Here is a 20358-nt window from a genome sequence, read left to right on the forward strand (position 1 = left end):
GTCTTTGAGAGCCACTGAATAGTTTGACTTTGACAAACCAGCAAAACTAAATCTACTGGATAGCGCATGAAGAAAATCCACACAGATTCCATTCTGTCCTCCGGTAGATAGACTCTTTTACATAAACCAGATCTAAACTTGAGACCTCTGAGTTCAAATAGGTATTATCACCAGTCCCATTGCCAGCTGGGTTTAGAAAGCCACTGGTATTTAATGTGGCTCATTGTAAATGTGTATATTATTTTTTTTATCATGATAGTCTTGAAATATCAGTTTGCTAAAAATATTTCCCCCCACATGTAATTCAAACAATACGTGACAACAGCAATCTGAAAGAATATCCAGAGTGGATAAATTGAGAAGTAGGAGATTAAGAACAAATACATGAAACAGGTTAGAAGTTTTAAAAAGGGATCCAAACTACTTATTGGCCACTGTTGTCTTCCATGAAAAAGTGTGAATATTTCAGCACAGTTCAAACTGAATTCAAGCAGTTCTTGTACTCAAGTTTAAATACTGTCTGTGCCTATAAAACAATTCATTTATTAGTCCAAGCATTACTGTTGTAGAGATCTTGAAAAAGCATTCCCTCTTTCCTGAGTTTGTTCTTCATATGAAGGAAGTTTTGGAGGGCCTCCTAGAAAATTAAGTAGAAATAGTTTGGGGGCCATATAATGCAACAGTAGGAGATTTAATATAGATTACACAATAAACATTTTAATAATCCAGCCTCCACCAGCAAGCAGAGGACTAGGTGATGCTTGATTCCCAGGTTACAGGCAGAGAGAATGGCTTCAAGAATAACAGCAAAGTCCCCTTGCATTTAGATCTTTCATACCGATGGATCCTAAAGTGTTTCCCAAGCTAAATGCAGAATTGTATGGTAACATTAATGAACTGTCAGCACTGCACATCAGAGGAGAGGGGTAATTTCAACTAAGGACCCTAGGAAAGAGTGCCATGGGGTTTTTAATACCCTCACAAAGCAGAGAGTCTCTCGCTTTTCCAAGGTCTCAGCTGCCCATCTGGCCATACATAGCATTTCAGCTTGGTATCTCGTAATTAACAATAGGTAGGTACATCGTTGAACTGCGAGTGTATGGGAGATATACATTGATCATTAATTTCCTTCTTCACTTTCCGGAGGCTGTGAGTTTAACAAATTTTAGGCATGCACCGGGGCGGGAGAGGAGGTACAGCTGTGCAGTGGGAGGCATTTACAGTATTACATGTGGTAGGTATTCAGCTGTGCTACTTTCCCCCTCTGCTGAGGGAAACTAGCTTTAGGTTGCATCTGGGACTTCAGTGCCCTCCCCCAACCCCGACATGCTGAATAAGTGCATCTCCTAGCTGGTCAATCCTCATCTCCTCCTGGAATGTTCCTATTCACTTTGATGGTTGCAACAGCTAGCTTCAGGCCCTCTAGCCGAGTGGCTATCATGGGCAGCTTAAACATTGCAACCCCCTTTCTGCTGCCAGGGGCTCAGAGCCCACGTTCCAGTGGCACAATCCCGTGGAACCCAAATAGTGACGAATCCAACCTTTCAATTGCATCCTTCCCCAAGATAAGCAGACACTCTTTGAAATTTTCTGTTAAGAAGAGCTACCATCTCTTTCCTATGTTACCTTCTTCACAGGTTGGCCCCATCCACTTGGCAGGACACATGCAGCTCCCATTGTAAGGATGACACTGGGATCTTTTGGCACACTGGCATCTCAGAGAGCAGCTGGGGCCGTACTGGTCTGACCTGCATTCTGGAAGGGCAAAACATTTCAGCAAATGTTTACTGCACAGATCTAAAACTGCTTAGTGTCTCTGACTCAGCTAAGCATTTTGAGTAGACAAGAGGGTCGGAAAGGAAAGGAAGGAGCAGAAAAGAGGAGAGGGGGAGGATATGGGTAAGGAGAGGAGAACAAGACTTCTTCTCAGGAACCATTAGAACTCTGTGTCACAATCCATTAGAGAAGTTTGATATAAGACATAGGCCCTGAACTTGGTAGAAGATGGGGAATGGTGTAGAAAACCCATGGAAAACAGGGCAGATCAACTCTGAGCCAATATGAGCTTCTGGTGAAAATGCCTCTCACAGTTTGAAACTGGAGATTTTTCTCCCCAAGAGATCATGAAAATTCCTCACTTTTTCACTGGAAAAAACTGAATGGCTCAACTGAGAATTGAAATTTCATTTGAGATCTCCATTTGTGATGTGGTAAAGCTTTGTTGGGGTCAGCTCTGGAATGGGAAAATATCACTGGCGATTGTTATTTGCCCATTCCAAATGGCTGAAGGTCGGGTAACCAGATAGCAAGTGTGAAAAATCGGGACGGGGTTGGGGGTAATAGGTGCCTATATAAGAAAAAGCCCCAAATATCAGGACTGTCCCTATAAAATTGGGACATCTGGTCACTCTAGCTGAAGGTTTTTGTTGGGTTAAAAAGCTGACCTCTCTTATGCCTAAGGTAAATACTCATCTGTAGAAAACAAAGAAAGGAGGAGGACTGATTTATTATCCTGTATGATTAATTGCCTTGGATCTTGGTACACACCTCCACTGCTCATCTATCATACTTCCTCTGTTAGTACCATGAAAACAATTAGAGACCCAGACCTGCTAAAAAAATAAGAAAAAAAAACACACCACATTTTGGAGAGCCTGTGTGCGTCATTCACTACCTGGTTCTGCCTCAGTGGTCCAGCTCACTCATGGTCAGAAAGTCTTAAAGAAGTTCCCAGTATGAGAACTGTAGCAGGTCTGAGAGTGGATGGTGACAAACTCATGCCCCCTGAACTAACCCACTGAAAAGGAGTTGGGGATTTCTTCAAACAGGCTATTGTAACTTTACACATTCTTACTGGCTTCCACAATTATCCAGTGCAATTCTTGGCTCTCTATGCATGGCACTATGGAATCTTCACATAAACCAAGACAGGCAGATTCAAACTGAAAATTATTTTATATCACCCTTTATGACCCCCAAGAACTTCTCAATGCCAACTGGCAAAGGGTTCACTGTTCTGTAACAGCAACTTCTATCAGGCCCGACAAACTCACTACACTTTCACACTGCTTTCATAGTATTTATCCAAAAAGGGTCATGTGAGGTGCCTAATAAAAGCTTATGTCATACTGCTCCTCATAATCACTGCTAGAAGTACAGATTATATTTAAGGAGTTGTACTTATGTACTGAAAATATATTTTAGATACTGTGCCCTAGGCTGGATTGACAGGTTTTGCCAGGCAAAGGGATGTATAGTCACCTATTTGCCTAGGTTCTTATGTAGATTAAGCACTGAAGCCAACACAATGGAAGCCTGTTTTGGATATGGAGATAACACCAACATGTGAAGGCAATCAGGGGGGACAAAAGAAAAAACAATATAAGGACAAGCAAAAGGACATCTTGTTATCCATCACTGAGGCAGCAAAAAGAACTGTTGCATTTTGCATTCATGAAAGGTGGATCCCATCCATTTTGGCTGGTGATGTGGGGAGTCACTTTAGGTTAGAAAGTGCTTTAGACTAGGGATTTTAGCCTGTTAAAGATAACTTTAGATTCTAAGAAGTGTGCTGTACTTTTTGTTTCTGTTTCTATTATCCCTATTTAGTATCTCTTAAATCTTTATGTTTGTTAATAAACTTCTGACTGTTTTCACTATAACTGTATCTCAGAGCTGTGATGTTATAAAGGACCTGAGTTGTACCAGACAAGCATTGTCCACACTGCTCTCTTGGGGACAGCAAAATTGGTCATTTCTGTGAGTATCCAGTGATGGGCTGGATACTACAGGGAGACAAGGGTGCTGGAACTAGAAGTGCTGGGGGTGTGATAGATTTGATGCGCATCTTGCAAAATTCTATTTACCTATTCACCCCAGGCTAGTAAAACATCATTATCCCTTTTCATTATAATCTATCTCCACTGCAAGAGATGAGTAAATAGGTTTTGTAACTAGTTTTCATCACAACTTTTCAAAGCTGTTTATGCACTTAGGATGCATGCCTGGAGGAAAATGTAGCAGCAGGCTGGGATGGCAGGGTGTTAAATACATTGTAAATAACAGTCCTTCCCCCCAAAAAGAACTCGTTGTAAATATAAAGAATCTTTTCCCTTTCACTGCACCAACCATTATTGTAAATAAAAATGTTTCCAACTGCCGTTTCAGCTACTAACCCACGTGTGGGGGAATTCTTCACTTGGTCTCAGAAGCTTGTTTTTTTCAATTAGGAAATGTTATGAGACAGGGTCTCCTGAACACCTCTGGACCTGATTTTTATTTATGTAATACCACATTTTCATGATAACAACAAAGTGTATTTAAGACATCTGTTTGAAAGTCTGCAATGTTAATTTACCAGAAAAAAGAGGCCCCATAAAAGCCTGTTATATTCTCTCTTTTTTTTAATTAACATTTTGGCTGTTTAATGGGTGCCTTACCAGAGTTCAAATTAAAATCAGGCCTTTTATCTTTATAGCTGCTGCATAGTCACAGCTGCTCACAGTTATATCACAGATGAACGGAGCCTAATTGAAAATAAAAACGCAAATAAAACCTGCTCCATAACTGCTTTTCATGGATGGGGGTTGTGGCTAGCAGGTTTAAGAAAATAAAAATCCCTCCCTTTCTTTGCAAGAAGCAGAAACTTTGCTCACATTTGCAACGCTAAGCTTCCCCCTGGCGTTTCATTTCTGCCTAAAGTCACTGGCAAGATCTTTGGATTCATGCAGCCTTACTCACTGCATTGTGTGGTTCAACTCTCCATTCAGACCACAGGGTCTGGAGATTGATTTTTGACCACACGACAGTGCAGCAGGGGAAGCAAGTCATTTTCTTTTTTAGCTTTTGGGTTGCACCAACTTACAAGTTTCCAGCAAGTATTTAACCTCTTCTTTTCATTGACAATGTGCTCCGTTTTTAACTGCTTCGTGCTATTTCCCAGAACAAAAGAGACCCTGAAAAGTGGTTCTGGTGTTCAGGAAAATTATAGCTCCAACTGAGATCTTAAAATATCAGTAGTGACTCGGCATGTTTATTTTATCATTTTTTACCTTTTATACTGGAGACCTGATTCTGCTCTCAAGTTTAATTCCATTTACTTCAGTACAGTTACTCCAGATTTCTGCCAGTGTGACTGAGATCAGAATCCAGGATGGGGAGTTTAGCTGCCATCCATGCCCTCTCGCAACTACCACAATTTCATTAGGACTCAGCTGTTGCAAAGAAAAAACTAGAATTTTCTCCCCCACTTTTATAATCTTGATACATAGGGCAGAATTCTACCTTTCTGAGCACCCAGTCCAAGTCCTGCGGTGTGCCAGGGAGTTTACATGGATCAGGACCTCTAAAAGTATGTCTACACTGAAATGAGATCCCTGTGGCTGGCCCATGCCAGATGACTTGGGCTCATGGGGCTCAGGCTACCGGGTTATTTAATTGTAGTATAGATGCTGAAGCTCAGGTTGCAGCCCAAGTTCTGGGACCCTTCCACCTCACAGGATACTAACACCCAGGCTCCAGCTCAAGCCCGAACATCTACAGCTCCTAAGCCCCAGTCAGCTCGCAAGGGCCAGCTGTGGGCTTTTAATTGCAGTGTAGTCATACGCTAACATAACTTCTCTAGCCCAGAGGCAGCAGTAGCTGCTATAGCGCTTGTATTATTGCTCTCTGGGGACTATGGTCAGTGTTTCCACATGGGGAGTGGAATCATAGATCCTTGACACTGCTTTGGCCTTGGTTTGCCAAGCTCTGCCCACAAGTCTGAGTGCAAAAGCAAGCAGAAATATCTCCAAGGTCCAGTTCGCAGCCCCCTGCAAGAGTCCTCCCTAACTCTGCACACTTAATGTTTGTGAGTTTCACAGCAGTGTGCTGTTGTAAACATAGAGGAGGAATAACATTTTAGGGATGGTCCACACACAGTTTTCTACCACTACAACTATATTGGTTTAGAAATTGAGACAGTTAAAAGTGGTACCACCTCCTTATACAGGTTCTTATATTGGCATAGCTTATTCCCACAGCGAATAACTTGAATTAGCCATTCTGATAGCAATCCTGCATAACTGCACCCACACAAGGGGGTTGTACTGATAAATTTCTAAGCCTATGTATAGGTACAAAAGTCTTGTGTAAACCAGGTCCAGAAGGGTGTTTCATGATCTTACCAACGTTGCATTTGTCTCCAGTCCTGCCAGGTGGACAAAGGCACCTTCCAGTTACAGGTTCACATGAGGCTACTCCTTCACAGTCACACTGATGCTGACATTTGTCTCCAAATCTTCCGACATTACAGCCTAACAAAAAGAACACTTTTGTATGTGCTGTACACGCCAATAGCAAGAAACATGTTATTTTGGCAGACTCTTTCATGCATATCTCCTAGAGCTCATGAGCTCTAAAGTGAATCTAGTGTGAACTGCCACACTTTATTGAAAGACTTACAGATGGAAGAGCTTTAATATTTGCAAGCTTTCTGTTTATGCAGGCTAAATCTAATTCAACCTATTGTAGGTATTTGTAACATGCCCCAGCACTGTAGCAGTTAAGTACTTCATTTGATTTTTAATCAAACGACCATCAGAGAAATATTATGTAACTTTCAACATGAGAGGTAAGAATACCCACTTAGTCTAGTTGATACTCTTGTTTGAAATGTTAGTGGCAAACTTAAAACTAAATAGAAGCAATTTGCTTTATGAAATTGACCTGTGGAACTCATCTCATCAATGAGACCAAGTGTTTAGCATTATTCAGAACAGGATTAGACATTTATATAGGACATAAGAATATCCAGAGATATGAGTAAACAACCCAAGAGTTTAGAGTCTCAGCCAGGGCATAATCCAAGCTTTAATAAAGGTCATGAAGAATTTTTTCCTATAGAATGATTATTCCATAACTGCCTCCTGCAGGTTTTCTTGCGCTTTTGTCTGAAGCAGATGTTACTAACCACTATTGGAGAGAGAATAATGGACTAGATGTGAATGCAGTATGGGAATAGCTACATTTCATTTGCTTTTTAATTATCTGAATATCTGATAGAATGTCATCATTTTTCCTTTGGGGAACATCCTTTCAAAAATGACGAATGTTAGGGCATGACAAGTACAGTGTGATTGTGGACAAGGTCATTGATCCAGATGTTTTGGATAGAACAATTAACAGTGAAATGGTTCATGATAAGATTCCATAGTGTCTAAAAATAAATAAAAGTACAGAAGCAAGAAGACAGAACACATACAGTGCCCAGGCCCAAATTGCATAAAAAAGTTTACCCACACCTTTTTCACACTGGACACCTTCATAACCTGCAGGACAAATGCACTGTCCAGTCACCGGATTGCAAGTACCTCCATTTTTACAATCACAAGAGTGAATGCAGTTTAGACCATAAAATCCAGCAGGGCAGGCTGGGAAATGAAAGGTTACAAATGTTATTTTGGCAACGGGACAAAAGTAGATGCAGAAAAAGAATACACCATCTTGTAAGTCTGAGAGTTTCCTGCTATGTCTGCAAGAAGAGAGTTAACAATAATAATTATTACATGGGCCCTGCTCATTCTGCAAGGGACTTGAGCATGTGTGAGCTTTAAACTTGTGAGTAGTCCCATTGACTTCAATGAGATTACGTGCTTGAAATTATGCACATTCTTAAGTAGCTGAATCAGGGCCACAAAGAGAGACAATTTTTAACTGAAATACCAAAAAGTGCATATGACTGCTCTGAGTACATGTATAAATTTATTGCTGGAATGTAGAACTACTCTGTCCCTTGCATTAGGATCCACTAACACGAACCCCTGATGCAAAGTTGAGGCCTTCTTTCTCTGATAGAGTTGTCTACTTACTGTGCTCACAAGAGTGACCGTAGTAACCTTCTGGACACTGGCAGCAACCAGTAAACCTGTCACAAGATCCATTGTTCTGACAAGAGCAATTTAAGTGGCAGTCAGAACCATATTTGCCATGGGAACACTCTGTTAATAGAAAGAACAAAAAGTTTTATTTATTCACACTTCACACTGGAAAGACACGTAAGGAAATAATACTAGTCAGAAAAGATTTTATAGAGCTGAGAACTATTTGTTGTGAATTCCCTCCTCACCGGTGTGAAATTTATCTGCTTTTTGGGTTTGTTAAATTTCTGCATAACTGGGAACAACTTAACAAATTTGTGAGAGAAATATTTTTCACTATCTGGATGTTTATAAAATACTGAAAAGCCACTTTCTTTCCACAATTCCCATTTTCGAATTTGTCTTTCCGTATGGTTTATGCTGACAGAAAAAAAGTATAATTGCAAGTTCTCAGAATACACATCAAATGGCATCATCTCACTATTTTTTGTACCTACATCAATATTTTCTTACTGTTAAATGTAAAGCATAAAATAAAGTAAGTTTTCTCAGTTTATGTTGTAACATATATGGATGCCATTAATTCTTAAGTAATTACTAATGGAAATGGAAAGAACTCTGTTTCACACACTTCCATAATTAGGTATCTACCATAGCGAACTAAAACACTTCACAAACTGTTGATAGCAAAAGTGATCATGTATCAATATCATCAGCCTTTTTGCAGAAGTGTACCTCCTCCATTGCAATGACATTCTAGAGTTTCTGGAGCAAGTCACAATAAGTAGATATATATGGAAACTCCTTGCTTCCATTTCTCACCAAATCCATATCTAGCGGCCATTGCTATGGGTATGCACAAATCAGCATGACTATCCAATTCAGAGGTCTGTGGGTTGGGGCAGCTACTAAACAAGATTTTCTATCTTAGGTAGCTCTCATCACCGTAGTATCTAAATCACTGGAGTAAGCTGCACGGAGGGTTATCTTTGGAAAAATAGGTAAATACACTTGGATAGCTGGTGTAAGTTGGCTTAAGTCCCTCAAAGTCAGGAAGCTACACTGATTTACACAAGCCGAGGATCTGGCCCAATGTTTGTTCAACTGCATTAGGGACAAAAAAGTCCACAAAAATGATGTTTGTACCTGCTAAGTCACTACGATTAATCTAAAACTGCCCTCACTATCTGAGGATTGGTTCATTCCTGCTAGTGCCGCCTGCAGGGTTTTTTCATACCTAGATTTGGAGAGCTCACTAACACACAGCTCACAATTCAATTTCCTATAGAGTAGTTTAGTTGTTAGGATCAAAACATCAGGCTACCAGTGACCCTGGCAAATTACTGAGAAGGTCCATCTAATAATAGAACTCATAGTCTTACTTCCAAAAGTGTTGCAGACATTACTGGACAATGCCAATGGCAGTACGTTATAAAAACTGATACTGCTGCTGACCTCTTCTTCGTTGAGTCAAAAGAGAGAAAGAAGATACTACCTTTCTCACAATAACTTCCTGTCCACCCAAGTCCACAGGAACAAGATCCATTCACAGGGTCACAGATCCCACCATTCTTACAGATACACGTTAGCTGGCAGCTGGGGCCATAGCTTCCCTGGGGACACACTACAGCAAATTAAAGTTGTTAAAAAAAATTAGCCTCAAAGATGAATGCAACAGAAGGAAATGATGAATGCAGATGGTTCTCTTTACCATACATTATACATACTTGTTGTAACAGGGCCCTTTGGCCTTTGGAGATATGTGAACACCTCTGCCCTGTGCTGTGCTTACCCTCTTCTCCACTGTCCTGTCCCTCTCTTCACTTTTCTTTCCATTTAGTTTATCCCCTCTTAACTAACCATCCCCTTGCCCCAAAAGAATTATTGTAGAATGAACATGACATTTGCTGCCATTGCAGTCTTCATTCTTGTGTGTTCACCCCATCCCCGACCCGGTGTCTGCCTGTGTCTGTCTTGTCTATTTCGATTATACACTCTTTGGGGCACGGACTGTCCATTATGCTGTACAGTGCCTAGCAAAATGGGGCCTCTTTCTTGGTTCGTCCTTAGTCATTACCATAATAAACATGATTACTAGACGAGATGCGTAGGGTAGCGTGACTTTGAGTTGCTTTGTGTTATTTTGAATATTTCTATGTTAATACAGAACAAAGAGCAAAGAAACTGGAGCTGCACAGTTTGGAGCAGCTGCAGACTCAGCCCACCAGCTTACACTGGGTTACATTTAAAACATCATTTTGCTCCAGAGAGATAAGGAAATACAGCGATTGCTAACAGAATGAATTCCTAGGGGCATAAACAATGGCAATTTATTTACATTTGTGGGGCTGAGATATTTCTTTTTCTGGCTGTTACAAGTAAGTGTCTTGATTGACAGGGTGCCCTTGGATCTCGTTCTTTTACCTTGCTGACAACTGGGTCCAATTTGGCCAGGTGGACAGTAGCACATGCCAGTCACTGGGTCACACTGCCCTTTCCCACAGGAGCACAACAGGATGCAGTCCTTCCCATAGCGGCTTACAGGACAAACTGGAGGAAACATGAACTTTTCTCATTAAACATGCCAGCTGTCCAGAGCCGTGTTTCTTTTTTTAATGCAAGGCCCTTCCTTTTAATCAAGTAGACTCCTCTGAGCTGCATTCAGCTTGGTTTTGAATCTGAAGAAATCACTTTTACAAAAAGAAAAGTGTCCAAGTATTTGCTTACTTTTTTCCTCTGAAATTTTACTTGACATTAGGAATCTTCTACCAAACATTACTGTGAAAACAATGAAGCTTCCTAATGAAAACGGAACCGAGCTGCACTAGAGTATTAAATGGTGGTCCCATTTTCAAGTAAAGATTTCCTCATTCCCGTAACAGTGATGTTTCCTTTATTGATCAGCAACAGTTTAGATGATCAAAAATACAGTGAAGTGTTAAGTTTTGTAAAAAAGTTAGAGTGAACTGCAAAAAGTAATTGAAAAAGCTAACAAGACAGTAATTTTTTATTAGCATTAGAGCCATAAATTATGAATGGTAAACTAGATTGATACTGTTAGATGGGATTTTCTGAAGACATAATTACTTTCTAGCTACTCAGCTGTTATAAGGGGTGCCAGTGCAAAACTTCAAGGGCCAGAATGTGAAGCTCTTTCTCATCCACAGGAGTATTTAATCACATGAGTAGGCTCACTAGCTTCAAACAAACTTTTTCTATAAGTGCTCATCCACATGAAGCCTGAGAGAACCTGCTTCAATACAGGGGAAAAAACCCACCATCTGCACACCCCTAGTTGTCATAAAAGAATGGTAAAAGACTAAAAAAAACCCCATCCCTATCCTACGTGGGTGAGTACCTCAATAGGCAGATTTGGGGCAAAAAAAGGAGGAATTTGAGCTCCTCTCCCATTTTGATCTTGCTCAAGAAGTGACTAGACACAGAGGCTGCAACCCTTGGACAATCGTGCCTGCTTCACACTCATAAGAAGAGAAAATGCATTGAAAGAGAATTTTTCACAAAATTGGAATCTTGATTTGCTATTGAGTGAAGGATTGGCCAGGATCTGCCTGTTGTTTATATGCTAATAAACTACTGTTATCTTCACTATTTTCAATTAATGCTTATTTTGCTCTCTTGGCAGTATATAGATTTAAATTACCCCTTTGATTTTAGTGAACTCTTACTTTTACTACAGTCAGCACCAATGAAGCCAGGAGGACAATCACAGGTTCCTGTCACAGTATCACAGTGGCCTCCATTAAAGCATTTACATGCCTTTTGGCAGTATGGACCATAGGTACCTTGTGGACATTCTGTTTTAAAACAGGAAAAAAAGCAATTAGGAAATACGACTTGTGTGACCATACAGTTTCATAGCAAGCTCATTTAACCTAAATTTTGTTTTCAATCTCTATTTCACCAATCCTAGATTGCAGGCATTTTTTTTAAATTTAAGCAGCAGAAAGTGACTCTAACCTATGTTGGTTTTCTCCAAACTGCATTTTTCACTGTAATGTGAGCTGTAATCCTGAATGGAAGACTGCAAGTGTTTCAGAGAAGAGGACATGGGGAACTTCCATAGACTCACGAGTTACACATACAAATGCAAAACTGGGAATTCTTTTTCTTAAAGGGAGACCTTATCCTATAATAACCAAAATAAGAACATAAGAACGGCCATACCGGGTCAGACCAAAGGTCCATCTAGCCCAGTATCTGTCTACCGACAGTGGCCAATGCCAGGTTCCCCAGAGGGAGTGAACCTAACAGGTAATGATCAAGTGATCTCTCTCCTGCCATCCATCTCCATCCTCTGACAAACAGAGGCTAGGGACACAATTCCTTACCCATCCTGGCTAATAGCCATTTATGGACTTAACCACCATGAATTTATCCAGTTCTCTTTTTAATGCTGTTATAGTCCTAGCCTTCACAACCTCCTCAGGTAAGGAGTTCCACAAGTTGACTGTGCACTGTGTGAAGAAGAACTTCCTTTTATTTGTTTTAAACCTGCTGCCTATTAATTTCATTTGGTGAACCCTAGTTCTTGTATTATGGGAATAAGTAAATAACTTTTCCTTATCCACTTTCTCCACATCACACATGATTTTATATACCTCTATCATATCCCCCCTTAGTCTCCTCTTTTCCAAGCTGAAAAGTCCTAGTCTCTTTAATTTTTCCTCATATGGGACCCTCTCCAAACTCCTAATCATTTTAGTTGCCCTTTTCTGAACCTTTTGTAGTGCCAGTATATCCTTTTTGAGGTGAGGAGACCACATCTGTACACAGTATTCGAAATGTGGGCATACCATGGATTTATATAAGGGCAATAATATATTCTCAGTCTTATTCTCTATCCCCTTTTTAATGATTCCTAACATCCTGTTTGCTTTTTTGACCGCCTCTGCACACTGCGTGGACATCTTCAGAGAACTATCCACGATGACTCCAAGATCTTTTTCCTGATTAATTGTAGCTAAATTAGCCCCCATCATATTGTACGTATAGTTGGGGTTATTTTTTCCAATGTGCATTACTTTACATTTATCCACATTAAATTTCATTTGCCATTTTGTTACCCAATCACTTAGTTTTGTGAGATCTTTTTGAAGTTCTTCACAGTCTGCTTTGGTCTTAACTATCTTGAGCAGTTTAGTATCATCTGCAAACTTTGCCACCTCACTGTTTACCCCTTTCTCCAGATCATTTATGAATACATTGAATAGGATTGGTCCGAGGACTGACCCTTGGGGAACACCACTAGTTACCCCTCTCCATTCTGAGAATTTACCATTAATTCCTACCCTTTGTTCCCTGTCTTTTAACCAGTTCTCAGTCCATGAAAGGACTTTCCCTTTTTATCCCATGGCAACTTAATTTACGTAACAGCCTTTGGTGAGGGACCTTGTCAAAGGCTTTCTGGAAATCTAAGTACACTATGTCCACTGGATCCCCCTTAAATGAAGTAGCCTTGGCTGGAGTACCAGAGCTATCCATATATAAGGATAAGCTGTCCATGAATAATTTGTCTGACATAGCTATATATAGGCTTTTCAGGTGGCATTGTATACATGTGCCTTGCTTCAGATTTCTTCTTTTTGAAGAGCAGTTTATTATGGACAATGCTAAGCAGATATCCATTCTCTCCAAATTTTCATTTATCTAGATAGATATTGACATTTCATGTTTCCCCATTTCCCTGATACATTCGATAGTAATAGACAAAGGCATTTCCCCAAAACACAGCTGGTTCTTGTACCCTATTTCAAGGCTCCAGTGCTAAGGCCTGATTCTGATCTCATTTACCCCACTGTCAATCAGAAGGAACTCCTGTGAAATTACACTCATTTAAAACTTGTGGAGGAAAATCAAGAATCTAATGTTTATTGATGCATCAGAGAATTAAATAAATTTTCCTAATGTTCAGGGCTGGACTAAGGCAACCCAGCACTCTAGGCACACCATGATAATGGGGCCCCACACTGGTCCCAATGCACCACTTGGAGAGAATCAGAGGAAGTGGCATGGGATCCCCTTTTCCTTGCCAGGTACAGTAGCCAGCCCCCTCTACCCTTTGGGAGCTGCAGAGACAGCTATGTGATGCCCTCTGCCCCTGGATAGAGTGGTGGCAGCAAGGGTGTATCACTTGGGTGGGAGGGTTGGGCCCACTGCACTCTTCCCCCGCCACACCCATGGAGTTCTCTGCAGGGGTGGGGTTGGCAGGTCCCCTCAGAGCAGTGGGTCTTGGCGTAAATATCCCATTGAGATGCATGGTGCAGTTCACCCCTCTCAAAGCTGTTTCGGGCTGTCTGCAGGCTCAGGCATCAGATACACTCAGGTCACGTTTTCAAACTTTTCTCCACAACTGCGAAGACTAGAAACTTACTTAGGTGAAAGCTCAGATTCTGCTGTAATCGCACGATTCTAGGAGCTAAACCCAGCTGCTAGCACAGTCCTCTGGTGCTCGTACCTTACACAAGTTCTGAAACTGTTGGCCTCTGCAGGTGAAGAGTGTGCCCTCTTTTCCCGTGTATGGTAGAAATTTCTAGATCATCAGAAGTGTAAATGCCTTTCTATGTCAGTTGTGCTCAGGATGGCAGTACAGCCCTTTATAAGGCAAACCATTTACCAAGACAATTCACACTGACACTCGTTGCTGGAAATGACATTCACTTTCTCCCACTGAAGAAAAGGAAAACCTATGGCCGTATTGGAAATCCCCACCGGAGTATATATATGGCCAATTTCTAGCAACATGTCTTTGCATACTTTGTACTTTAGGAATTTATGGATGTTAATAATTCGCTCTCTTTCTTCATGATTTGTGTGGATGGAGAAGAAATTCTTGTCTCCTCTGAACTGTTCTATACAGCATCTCAGAACAGAGCGAATGCAATTGGGATGTCTTTTAAAAATAACATTGGCTATTGGCTGCTATCCAAGGATACCAGATTAACTGTACTAAATGGACATATGTATTTACAGAATATAGATACTCTTTTGTTCCACGAGTTCTTTTTACTCAATACATTGAGACTACCTCCTCCTATCCACTGGAAGAGCAAATCTGAGAGTTAAATCAACATCTCTCCCTACTTGGGTATAATAACACATACCCACACACATACTGCAGATTTTACAGAATATATTTTGTAACTTCACGTACACAGTGAAATGTAAATTCCTGGTGTCAGAGAGACCCCTATAATGTTCTTTTAATATCCAATAAGAAACAGTGTCAAGAAGACATCCTCAGTATGATGATTTCATTTAGCCTCTTTTTCAGTGAGTTTCTTTTTAACCTTCCCTACTTCCTTTTGGTCTTTATTTGGCTTTTTTCCTTTTTATTCTGCTTCACTCACCCAACTACATTTTTTTCCTCTCTGGCACAGATTTCAGGATTGTTTCTCAGTTCAGGCTGACAAGGTTTCTTCCATGACTGGAAGTGGTTCCAGTAATACATGTAATTCTTCCCTTCCCAATTTACTTATCCTTTTAACTTCTTATTTATTTCAGTTCAACAGGGAGCAACACAAGCAGTGCAAACACATCTGCTTCAACATTCAACATAATTATCAACAAGCTGTTCTCATCTGTTACTACTTTCCAGGAGGCTTATATGCAGACACCCAGGGCAATTTACACAGAATCTTGCCATTTAAGTAGGCTGTGCATCCACAAAGAAGTTTAGTTTATAACCACCAGTTATCTAATAAAGACATTTTCTAATTTAACAGTTTCCTGTACATCAGAGTTATGCTCTTCTGAGAACTGCAAGAACAGCAGCCAGATTTCTAAATCATTTCCTGATCGATTCCTTCTGGCGTGGGTTAGTTTTGCCACATGAGCTAAATTCTTTATTCTAATCCTAAATCCAGAGTTAATCCGGAATTCATGTTCCTAGATTATTTTGTACCAACAGTATATACTAGGGCTTTCCTTACCAATATTAACTGCATCTGTTGAGGATGTCTACTTGCATCTGAGAGTTAGCATCTCAGCCCGAGTCCACTAAGCTAACAGGTCTTGCACTAGCCGTGTAGATGTTGTGGGTCGGGCTGGAACTCAGGGTCTCAAGCCTGGGGCTTGAAAGCCCAAGCACCGGCCCAAGCTGTAACGACTATCTAGCTACTTTTAGTGTGCTCACACGAGCCCCACTGACACAACTCTGTGGACTCGAGCTGGGTGGCTTGTTTCCAGATGCAGTACAGACATAGCCTTGAAGTGTCCCATTACCTATAGCTTTAAGGCTGGTCATTAGTAGTTGGGCTGATGAAGATGGTCTTCCCGGCTGAAAGTTCACCAGGCTCAAATACATCTGTAAATAACACAGAGTGGCAGTGTGTTTTTTCTATCCACTAGAGCCATTTGTCTTTTTCTAATTTTACCATATTCAGGCAGATTTGCCCATCCACAGAGTTATGGCTAATGGATGGGATTCAATTGCTAGTTTATCTGCTTCCTCTGTACCTAGCCAAAAGACTATTTCAATTCTCTACTCCAAACTTAAGAACATAGAAGTCCAATTGCTCTTGGCTGCTGGAACCTCAGTTTCCCAGCCAGCTACACCTTTTATGGATATTTTCTTGAACCTTTTTTCACAGTATTATAAGTATAGCAGTTGTTGCCAGAAACTGTTTCCAGCAGTATCCAACCACATGTTGACTGGACTAAGGCCAACTTGACTTCTTTGGGAGCGGCTTCCTACACTGAGTCCAGTTTCAGTAGCATACTGAAAGCTTCTTCAGCATGGGATAGAATAGGCCTGATTCTCTTCTCAGCTATCCCAGTTTGAAGCAGGAGTATTTCTACCAGAGTAATGGTGCTATCCCCGTGCAAAGATGGTATTAGATCAGAGGCAGGCCCTAGTTCTCTTGCAGCATTGATCCCCAAAACTAAAAATACACTAACTTTAAAATAATCTGGTTATACTCCTACCATTTGCCACTGATTGGTGAAAGCTACTGAGCAAGGGTATAAAACAGAAGCAAAATTGAGATGCAATACAGTCATTTTTTCTGTATGAATCCATATATCCCAGTGATCCTCTTATTTCTCTAGGCAGAAAATTAAAGAAAACAAGATCTATTCATTGAAAATAGATATTGTGCAACTTCAGTTCCTATGAGGGCACTCAGCACCAGAAAGGCACAAGCCTTATACACTTTGGATGAAGTCCTGGGCCTACTGAAGTCAATGCCAAAACTCTCATCAACTTCAGTGAGGCCAGGATTTTACCCTGTAACTTCTTCCCTTAAATCATGGCAATGGTGCAACTTTTACTGTCCTAATTTTCTTATTCCAAGGCCCAGTCCAGAGGTTCTTACTCAATTTTTACTCTGGGAAGCTCCACTGAAATTAATGGGAGTTTGCCTATGTTTGGTCCTTGTGCATCTATATAATGACTAATAAAAGCTAAGATACTATGATCTTGCGTATTATGCTATAGATCAATATATTTAAAAAGACACGGGCAAGTAACTAAGGCCCAAAATGTTACTTTATCTGAACATTTATTAATCTGGTGGGAGATGTACTTCAGATTTCAAGGGCCTGACTCTGATCTCATTTACACTGGTTTGAATCAGAAGACAGTGGAGTCACACTGGTGTACGACTGATGTAAATAGGGGGAGAATCAGACACAGCATTTCTACTTCTTTTTAAATATAACCCGTGATAACATGATGATAGTATGAGCCCCCTAATCTGTTTCTACTCCAGTAGCGAAGCACAGTGTTTAACTGTTCCTGGACTTGCACACATGGCCGCTGACATCAGCATTGAAACTGCTGCCAAAAAGGGAAGCAAACCAAAAGGAGCCATGCAGGATTCTGAAGAAAGAGAGAGAAAGGAAAAAAAAAAAGTTTTCCAAAGAGAGAAAGACCTGAGCTTGAAGTGTGAAGATGCTTTATTTTCCTTTTTATACACACCATGAAGAGCAAAAACAAAATTAAAGCTGTAACTAAAAAGTGATTAACTGTCTCCTTTTTAGTCACTTCAGTGCATGTTTCCCATCAGTCATCACATTCCTCCACAAGCTACTTTACTGTTGTCTAAAGTATCAGTCTGAGACATGTGGGTCTGGGAATATATTTTTTTATGATGGAATGCTCACCGAATTGGCATTTTGTCTTTTAAACTAGTCACCCTTTTCCAATCCATAACAATCTGTTTAATTTGATTGTTCCTCAGAAGGCTGTGCAACTTAACTGACTTTATGAATCACTTTAGATTTATTGCCAATTGCAGCCTGTTTTATAACAACCATTTGTCCTTAGTTTAGCACTCAGAGCTTTCGGGAAGCACTCTGGCTTTGGTATTTTGAGAGGCGAGAGCTACACAATACACATGTGTTGCTGGAGGTTAGAGGTGGATGTGTGTTCATGTCACATTTCACAGAGGGGTCTGGAGTAAAAATGACTTCAGAAAATTGTGAAACATTTGTCTCTAGAAAAAAATCAAGATCCCAACAAAAAAAAAAGTACAATAATTAAGGGTCAAATTTGACTCCTCTTACTCTCAGTGAGAAGGACTTAATACCTTCCAGGCTGCAGGTGTTACTAAATATGAGTAGGAGTGTCAGAATCTGGCCTCAAAGGATTAGGTATCCCATCACCTACTTTTAAAAAAAACTGGAATGAAGCAAGAATTATACATACTCAGGTCACAGTGGATTCCATAATAACCTGGTCGGCAGGTGCATTTGCCTGTCGCTGGGTGACATTCCTCATTCTCTGCAGAGCACTGACATAGTTGGTTACAGTTCTTACCATATGTGCCTGGTGGACAAGCTGAGGGAAGAGGAAATGTAAACCAATGAATTAAATTTGTCTTGGTAAATATAGCACTCAAACAAAGAGCAGGCTAAAATTTATTAAATAAAACCACTGCCTACAGAAGTATGCTGCCCTCTGGGACTCTAGTTTTATTAAATTTACTTGGGGATTACTTCACTGTTTGATTTTGTTTTGTTCAGTCAATTTATGCCCAACTGCCAAGGGCCAGCTGCAATTTTCTTGTCACTAAAGAAAATCATAGTGTGATGTCAGGTAAAATCGACTAAAATAACAGTATAACTCATGAGGGACCATGTGTATGGATAAAGACATTTTCCCTTGTGTAAATAGTTTAAACTTTCAAGGTTGCTTTAGCACAAACGTTTGTACATGTTGCATTTTGTCACTTGTCAGCCATGCTGCCTACATTTTTCTGACTGTTTAGATCTAGGTTCTTATGTTGGTGTGCACCACACTATCTGAGCACCGTCGGAGAAATATCAGGCCAAATTCTCAGGTGATATAAATTGGTACAGCAAAAGCAACTTGAATAAAGCTGTGGTGGTTGTTATAGTTATTTATCATTATTTTTATTACTTAGCACCCACTGCCACTGATTGGGGTTAACATCCCATTGTGCCACACACTGTATATACACATACAAGAAACAGGCAGTCCCTGCCCCAAAAGCTTACAGTCTTACAGATCCGAACAGGAGCTGACTAAAATTTCAATAATCAGATCTTTTTAATAGTAAAAATTATGCTCAGACAACAGGTTTCTGAAATTTTGCATTAAGAAAAAGCAAAATAAGAATCATAGAGCTTGGAGCACAAAGTAAATCCAGTTTGTCTTTAAAGATAACCCCAGAATGGATGTGGTTCTTGCCACTGACAATAATAAATAATGATTATAATAAAAATATAATTTTCTGGTGCTCCGGCAGCCAAGAACAGAAGCTGTTCTCCCACAGAACACCAATGGAAGGCAGAGGTGGGAATACTGCCTGCCCCCTGGAGGGACAGAATCCTCAGGTGGACTGGACACTTCCCTGTGCCAGTTTTGCTGAGTTTTGTCCCCCTGCTTGCTCTTGCAATCTGCAAGCAGAAAATCTATATTCAGCTTTCAAGCTCTAGTCCACTTTTATTAATGCAGTGTTCTAGCAGTCCTTACTCCTTCAGAGGTTGATTAAATCAACTGTTCAGTTATTTAATAAATGAATCAATCCCCTGTAGGTTTTTTTCAAGGGGCAATTAGTCACATGCTTTTATAATAACTTACTTTTTTCACAGCCATAGCCAGTGAATCCTTGAGGGCAGCCACACTCTCCAGTCACATGGTAACAAGGGGTTCCTGAAGGGCAGTTGCAACGCTTGGTGCAGTAATTGCCATAGTAACCAGGCAAGCAAGCTGGAATAACCAAACCAATTTTCATTAGAACAGATTGCAGAAGGGCTTAGAATCTAAAGGCCACGTTCGGCCCTTGACTGCAATGGAAGCCCAGGATTTCATGCTCTAACCAGCAAATATATATGAAGAATACTGGTGCTTCCAAGAAGACTACCTCCCTGGGAGAATAGTAACGCCTGTTTATTTCTGTTGTTCAAATGTTACATTAGTTCCAGAGGTAGGAGATGAATTCCAAGCCACAATCAATGCAATCCTGGCCATTTGAAATCAATGACAAGAATCCCATTGATTTCAAGGGGGGCCAGGATT

General features: G+C 40.5%; 1 protein-coding gene across 1 annotated transcript in view; it reads right to left on the reverse strand.

The window, feature by feature from the left end:
* Positions 1–240: 240 nt before the first annotated feature.
* The window catches only part of LOC120371988 (multiple epidermal growth factor-like domains protein 6), a 273444-nt gene continuing 253326 nt past the window's right edge, over positions 241–20358 (reverse strand). Inside the window, exons 29-38 of the mRNA XM_039488566.1 lie at positions 19921–20049; positions 18523–18654; positions 11543–11671; positions 10281–10406; positions 9352–9480; positions 7848–7976; positions 7281–7409; positions 6165–6293; positions 1627–1755; positions 241–637 (exon numbers count right to left, since the gene is read on the reverse strand). Of these exons, the coding sequence (XP_039344500.1) occupies positions 558–637; positions 1627–1755; positions 6165–6293; positions 7281–7409; positions 7848–7976; positions 9352–9480; positions 10281–10406; positions 11543–11671; positions 18523–18654; positions 19921–20049 (1241 nt within the window). The 3' untranslated portion in view covers positions 241–557. The remainder of the gene's footprint in view (positions 638–1626; positions 1756–6164; positions 6294–7280; positions 7410–7847; positions 7977–9351; positions 9481–10280; positions 10407–11542; positions 11672–18522; positions 18655–19920; positions 20050–20358) is intronic.

Source organism: Mauremys reevesii, linkage group 9, assembly GCF_016161935.1.
Source record: "Mauremys reevesii isolate NIE-2019 linkage group 9, ASM1616193v1, whole genome shotgun sequence".
Lineage (NCBI taxonomy): Eukaryota > Metazoa > Chordata > Testudines > Geoemydidae > Mauremys > Mauremys reevesii.